Here is a 7,771-nt window from a genome sequence, read left to right as displayed (position 1 = left end):
TATCAGATGTTGAAGGTATCATTCTCCCACTATGCTCCCTTTTTATGCAAGTAAAACTTTGTCTACAGGCACTTCCTACTGTGAATGCTTTTAAAGGTATGCTACGATTGGCCCTTTATGAAACATGTAACTGTTTTACCTGATGCTATTGTTGATGTGATTATGCTCCTTGCCACTGCACAAATGACCCTCTGTATTTATATTTGAATTGTATGTTTTTTGTTTAATGCCCTGTTTTATGTTGAAACTTGTTGTGTGCCGTGTTGGTCAGGACTCCCTGGAAGATGAGATCTTGTATCTCAATGGGACATTCATGGATAAATTAAAAAAAAATCAGATGTTAAGGTATCAGATGTTAAGGTCTCAGATGTTAAGGTATCAGATGTTAAGGTCTCAGATGTTAAGGTATCAGGTGTTCAGGTCTCAGATGTTAAGGTATCAGGTGTTCAGGTCTCAGGTGTTAAGGTCTCAGGTGTTCAGGTCTCAGGTGTTAAGGTATCAGGTGTTAAGGTCTCAGATGTTAAGGTATCAGGTGTTAAGGTATCAGATGTTAAGGTATCAGGTGTTAAGGTATCAGATGTTAAGGTCTCAGGTGTTAAGGTCTCAGGTGTTCAGGTATCAGGTGTTCAGGTCTCAGATGTTAAGGTATCAGGTGTTAAGGTCTCAGATGTTCAGGTCTCAGATGTTAAGGTATCAGGTGTTAAGGTCTCAGGTGTTCAGGTCTCAGGTGTTCAGGTCTCAGATGTTAAGGTATCAGATGTTAAGGTCTCAGATGTTAAGGTATCAGATGTTAAGGTATCAGATGTTAAGGTCTCAGGTGTTCAGGTCTCAGGTGTTCAGGTCTCAGGTGTTCAGGTCTCAGATGTTAAGGTATCAGATGTTAAGGTCTCAGGTGTTCAGGTCTCAGGTGTTAAGGTCTCAGATGTTAAGGTCTCAGATGTTAAGGTCTCAGATGTTAAGGTATCAGATGTTAAGGTATCAGATGTTAAGGTATCAGGTGTTAAGGTCTCAGATGTTAAGGTATCAGGTGTTAAGGTATCAGGTGTTAAGGTATCAGATGTTAAGGTCTCACATGTTAAGGTCTCAGGTGTTCAGGTCTCAGATGTTAAGGTATCAGATGTTAAGGTATCAGATGTTAAGGTATCAGGTGTTAAGGTATCAGATGTTAAGGTCTCAGATGTTAAGGTCTCAGATGTTAAGGTATCAGATGTTAAGGTATCAGATGTTAAGGTATCAGGTGTTAATGTCTCAGATGTTAAGGTATCAGATGTAAGGTATCAGGTGTTAAGGTCTCAGGTGTTCAGGTGTTAAGGTATCAGATGTTAAGGTATCAGATGTTAAGGTATCAGGTGTTAAGGTCTCAGATGTTAAGGTCTCAGATGTTAAGGTATCAGGTGTTAAGGTATCAGATGTTAAGGTATCAGATGTTAAGGTATCAGATGTTAAGGTATCAGGTGTTAAGGTCTCAGATGTTAAGGTATCAGATGTTAAGGTATCAGATGTTAAGGTATCAGATGTTAAGGTATCAGATGTTAAGGTCTCAGATGTTAAGGTATCAGATGTTAAGGTATCAGATGTTAAGGTATCAGATGTTAAGGTATCAGGTGTTTGTTTCACTCATCAAGGGAGGATTGTTCTATGACTAGGTTTTTGCCAAAGTATATTAATATATAATATAAATATACATGTATGAATTACCTTTTTGTTATTTTGAAATGTTAAGTATTAATCTCAAACAAACAGTCATACCGCTCAAAGCAAAAGCTGAGACCAAACCGTGGACAGAGGAGCCTCTGATATTGTTGTGTTTTTCACCAGCCCCCCCCCCCCTCCACACACACACACACACACACACACACACACACACACACACACACACACACACACACACACACACACACACACACACACACACACACACACACACACACACACACACACACACTACTACAAAATAAAAGTCCAGAGGAGCCTCTGATGTTGTTGTGTGTTTTTCACCAGCCCTCCTTCCCACACTGCTACAAAATAAAGGTCCAGAGGAGCCTCTGATGTTGTGTTCTTCACCAGTCCTGACTGGACTTCTGCTTGATGAACTTGAGTGACAGGTAGTAGAGCAGCATGAAGGCCAGACACACAGCCAGCAGGACCAGGTAGCAGGACCACAGAGGATGCTGGTTCATGTCCATGGCATCTACCACCTGGGGAGGAGGAGGAGGAGGAGGAGGAGGAGGAGGAGGAGGAGGAGGAGGGGGAGGAGGAGGAGGAGGAGGAGGAGGAGGAGGGGGAGGCGGAGAAGGAGGAGGAGGAGGAGGAGGGGGGGAGAGAGGGAGGAAGAATGAATGGGCCAGACTTGTAAAGTGGAGGCGTTTTCAGAGTTTACCACTAAGGAGTTGAACTCTAACAGCCGGCCTGATTGGTGAAGTGCCCGTTTAACCCTTTCACTGCCACACGACAGAAGGTTAACCCTTTAGTTTCAAGTTTCAAGTTTCAAGTTTCTTTAATAGTTGTCATACAGAAGTACAGAATACTTTTGTACAAAATGCTTCTTACTGTTGCGCTCCAGAGACTGTGCATGACAAGATAAGTATGAAATAAAAACATAGTAAAAATTAGAAGTAAAAAAAGAGGTCACAGTGTTCAGTTTAGACATATGTACAATGTTCGTAGACGTAGTTACCATACAATATACAATACTGTGCAGTGTACTAATATACAATACTATATAGTGCAAGGCATAAATGGACGAGGTGCAGTTTAGGTACAATTCACAGTAGGTGTACGAGTTGTAGTGCAAATCCTTTATCAATAAATATAAAGTGTAAGTGTGTTTGTGTGATCTAAAGTGTGGAGAGTGGGTGCTGCAGTGTGTTGTTTGTTTGAGTGAGTGTGTGCGTGTGGGTGTGTGTGCTGTGTGCATTTGATGGTTGTTGCATAGTGATTATTGTTCGTTTAGCGATTATTGTTCGTTTAGCAGCCTGATGGCCTGGGGATAGAAGCTCCTTCTGAGTCTTTCTGTGCTCGCCTTAAGACTCCGGTATCGCTTGCCTGACGGCAGCAGTTCAAAGAGGCAGTTGTTCGGGTGGCTCGAGTCCTTAATAATTCTCTTAGCCTTCCCCTTGCACCGCTTGTTGTAAATGTTCTGGAGGGTGGGAAGCCCCCCTCTAATTGTGCGTTCGGCTGAACGTGTCACTCTTTGTAGTCTGCTACGGTCTTGTGCAGTGCTATTCCCAAACCAGGAGGTGATGTTGCCGGTCAGGATGCTCTCTATTGTACATGAGTAGAAGTTCCTAAGGATCTTCTGACTGACTTGGAACTTCCTTAGGCGCCTGAGGAAGTAGAGGCGTTGTCGTGCCTTCTTCACAACACTGTCAATGTGTGTGGTCCATGTCAAGTCCTCGGATATGTGGGCTCCGAGGTACTTGAAACTGTTCACTCTCTCAACTGGTGCCCCGTCGATGCTGAGGGGGCTGTAGTCCTTGACCCCCGACCTCCTGAAGTCCACAATCATCTCTTTTGTTTTGCTGACGTTCAGGGAGAGGCAGTTCTCCTGACACCACTGTGACAGGTTCTCTACCTCTTCCAGGTAGGCCCTTTCGTCGTTGGCAGAGATCAGGCCCACCACTACTGTGTCATCAGCAAATTTGATGATGGTGTTGTTGTTCCGCTGTGCTACGCAGTCATGTGTGTACAGGGAGTAGAGGAGGGGGCTCAGAACACAGCCCTGGGGGGCCCCTATGTTGAGCGTGATGGATGAGGAGGTGCAGTTGCCGGCTCTTACCACCTGGGCTCTGCCCGTCAGGAAGTCCAGGACCCACTGGCACAGGTCATAGTTCAAGCCCAGGTCCCTGAGCTTGGCTATGAGTTTGGAGGGGACTATGGTATTGAATGCTGAGCTGTAGTCGATGAACAGCATTCTCACATAGTTCCCCTGCCTCTTGTCCAGATGTGATGCTGCTGTGTGCAGCACATGGGCTATGGCGTCCTCCGTGGACCTGTTGGGGCGATATGCAAATTGCAGAGGGTCCAGGTTGATGGGGAGGGAGGAACAGATGTAGCCCTTCACTAGCTTCTCAAAGCACTTCATGGCTATGGAGGTGAGGGCTACAGGGCGGTAGTCGTTGAGGCAAGCGGGCGTAGATTTTTTTGGGTACAGGGATGATGGTGGACTTCTTCAGACAGGTGGGGATGACGGCCTGTTCCAAGGACAGGTTGAAGATGTCAGTGAATACCGGGGCCAGTTGGTCGGCACAGACTTTTAGGACGCGGCCGGGGATGCCGTCCGGTCCTGCTGCCTTCCTGATATCCACTTTTTTAAAGATCCGTCTCACCTCATGCTCTGTTACCCTGAACACTGAGTCTCCATCAGCAGACCCCCCCCCCCCCATTGCCGTGGTTTGTAGGCTGGTGTTGTTATTCACAGCCTCAAACCTCGCATAGAAGGAGTTGAGATCATTTGCTAAGGAGATGTCACTGTTCAGTTTGAGGGGGGTTCCTTTGTAGTCTGTCATTGTTCTGAGGCCCTGCCACATGCCTCTAGAGTCAGCCTGTTCAAACTGAAGTTCAACTTTATCCCTGTAACGCCGTTTTGCCTCTATTACTGCTCTCCTGACGTTGTATCTTGCCATCTTGTGTTCTTCCATGTTGCCTGTCACCAGCCCGGTGTTGTATGCTGATGTGCGCACTTTCAGAGCCTCACGGACGGATTTGTCTACCCAGGGCTTTTGATTTGGGTAGATATTAATTTTGGTGTTGGGGATTATTACTTCTACCTGAGTACAGACATAGTCAATCACCGTTTCGGTGTATTCGTTAATATTGGCTGTGTTATCACGGAATACACTCCATTCTGTGCTTCCCAGCACTGCTTGGAGTGACTCCACTGACGTCACGGCCCAACGCTTAACCTCTCGCGAGACCACCGGCGTTCGCTTGAGACTCTGTCTGTACTTTGGCAAAAGGAAAATGGCGGCGTGATCGCTTTTACCGAATGGACTAAGAGCCTGTGACTTGTACCCATTCTTAAATTGCGAGTATACATGGTCTAATATGTTCTCGCCTCTGGTGGGACAGGTCACATGCTGATAGAAATTCGGCAGCACCTTTTTAAGACGCGCGCTGTTGAAATCCCCCAAGACCAAAATGGCAGCGTCAACATTAGCTGCCTGGAGTTTGTTTACCTCGTCGTGAAGTTTTGAAAGTGCGACCCCAGTGTTCGCGTGTGGTGGAATGTACACTCCGATGAGGATGATGGACGTTAACTCTCTTGGGAGGAAGAAGGGTCGACATTTTATCGTGATAAACTCCAGGTCTGGGGAGCAGTGGTTAGACAGTTCCTTTGTGTTGCCTAAATCGCACCACTCCTTGTTTATCATGAAGGCAATGCCGCCTCCTCTCGTCTTTAGTGACTCTTCTGCCGTCCGGTCTTTGCGGAGAACGAAGAAGTGGTCTGCCGGTTCTATTGCGTGATTCGGGACATCTGGACTCAGCCAAGTTTCTGTGAAACAGAGGACGTTACAATCCCGAATGTCCCTCTGGAATTGGATCCTTGCTCTGATGTCGTCCAATTTGTTTCCTATCGATTGCACATTGGCCAACAATATGCTGGGCAATGTGGTTCTGTGTCGTTTGGACCTCAGTCTGTTCCGGACCCCGGCTCTCTTTCCTCGTCTTCGCGGCGGCTTTTGGTCTTGGCCATGGCCGGCATAACAAAGGATCTCGGCGGGCCATTTCTGCTGTTCAGCGATCCGATCCAGAGAGCAATCCAAACGGTAAGTTTTTCTTAATCCAATGTCAATGATTGACTGACGGTCATACACATATAATGCACCAACAGTTGGTGCAAATAAAACTCCTAATACTATAAAAATTAACAAAATAAAGCACAGTCTCGTCGGAGCGATCAGAAAGGCAGCCATCACAGCAGCGCCAGTTCCTATCCTATCCTTACTATCACACAACCGACGGTCGGCAGTGAAAGGGTTAACCTTCTGTGTATTGTCGCCATGAAAGTGTTAACCGTTTTGGTAGTGCGGCAGTGAAAGGGTTAACAGTAAGGATATGAATGGTGTAAATTAAGTTAATCTGGAAATCCGGAATATAAAATTAACCATCCCTCCCCACACCAGGGGTGTAAAAAGTACCCAGAAATTATACTTAAGTGAAAGTATGGGTACCGTCTCAAAATCGTACTCAAGTAAAAGTCAGAGTATCTGGCTAAAAACACACTTGAGTAAAAGTCAAAAAGTCTAATGACCTTAAGTACTAAAAGTTAAAACTTTTTTTTTAAAGGGGAACTATCTTATAAATGGCCTTTTTGAGTGTTTAGCATTGTTTCCTAGCTATGTGAACTTATATTAATATGATCTATGTCTCAAAATTCTCATATTGGCGCATTCTTCCAATTCTCCTCTCACAATATTCACCCTCACTGAACTGAGTCGTTTGAAAATGTGCCTATATGTGATGTCATATAGTCACTGCTGCATGTTAATGTTCAGGCGAACACGACGCGGCGCAGTGGTTTAGGAGCCCAGGCTCAAAACAGCTTGAGATCTTGAGGTAGAAAAATGCTGTTTTTGAGGACTTGATTAGAAATACAAAACAATGAATAAAAAATATATATATATTACAGAGGTGTTCCATAGACTCACAGGAATTGTGTAAAAGTGCCCAAATAGTGAAAGAAATAGTAAAATAGTTCCCCTTTAAATTCCGGGGCAATGAAATGTTCCGTTTCGTCCTCTTCATCACTCACACTATATCGTTTGTGGCCATCTTCTGTAGCTTGTCACTCTGATTGTCTATTCTTCTGATAGCAGGTGTTTAATCAAAGATGCCCGCTTTCTAGTCTTGCACAAGGACCAATCAGCATGGGTATGGGCGGGTTCATTTTCCATTGATGGGGATTTGTTTGGCTGTTTTTAAATAAAGCGCGGCCACAGGATTAAAATGTTAACGTTAGTTCGGCCAGAGAAACAAATATACTAACTAAAATTGTTGGACCTGCGAGATTTGTACTTTGTAGGTCTGCATTTTAAATGTAAGGAGTAAAAAGTATGTTTGTTTTCTCTGAAATGTAATTGAGTAAAAGTACAAGTATACAAACCTAATAATACTTGAGTAAAGTACAAATCCCCCAAAACAGTACTTAAGTATTGTAACAAAGTACAATTACTCAAGTACTTTACACCCCTGTAAATCAGGAATATAAAATAATGAGGTTCATACGACTTGAATAAATGAGAGCAGAGATTGGTTCACGACTTTGACAGATTCTTGGAGAGCTGTGTTTCATCTCAACTCATGTAGTCGTGCATTTGATTTACGTAGCGTTTATGTACAGTATAATTGTGTGGCGTTCATCAGAAGCGCGTGATTGCGGAGTCGAACTCACGTGGATCCCGTCGATGGTGATGTTCCCCAGCGGTCCCATGTCGATGAGGTAGCCGTTGCCTTTGAACTGGACCTGTAGCATGCCGTCATAACCCCAGCGCAGGAAGGAGCCATAGGAGAACCAGGATGCAACTACACACACACACACACACACACACACACACACACACACACACACACAAACACACACACACATGCAGACACACACACACACACATGCAGACACACACACACACACACACACACACAAACACACACACACATGCAGACACACACACACACACATGCAGACACACACACACACACACACACACACACACACACACACACACACACACACACACAGTAAAAGGTTACGATTAGGCACCTTAGTGCAGCG

The 7,771-nt window shown here is 44.8% G+C and overlaps 1 protein-coding gene across 1 annotated transcript in view; it reads right to left on the bottom strand.

The window, feature by feature from the left end:
• Positions 1 to 2,060: 2,060 nt before the first annotated feature.
• The window catches only part of abcg8 (ATP-binding cassette, sub-family G (WHITE), member 8), a gene marked incomplete at both ends in the record, with an annotated part of 27,102 nt that continues 21,391 nt past the window's right edge, over positions 2,061 to 7,771 (bottom strand). Inside the window, 2 exon segments of the mRNA XM_084321822.1 lie at positions 2,061 to 2,198; positions 7,394 to 7,524. Coding sequence (XP_084177948.1) covers positions 2,061 to 2,198; positions 7,394 to 7,524 — 269 coding nt within the window.

Source organism: Notolepis coatsorum, assembly GCF_963971535.1.
Source record: "Notolepis coatsorum genome assembly, chromosome: 9".
Taxonomy (NCBI): Eukaryota; Metazoa; Chordata; class Actinopteri; order Aulopiformes; family Paralepididae; genus Notolepis; species Notolepis coatsorum.
The sequence above is the reverse complement of the archived record's forward strand: the minus strand, read 5'-3'. Positions and strand labels throughout refer to the sequence as shown.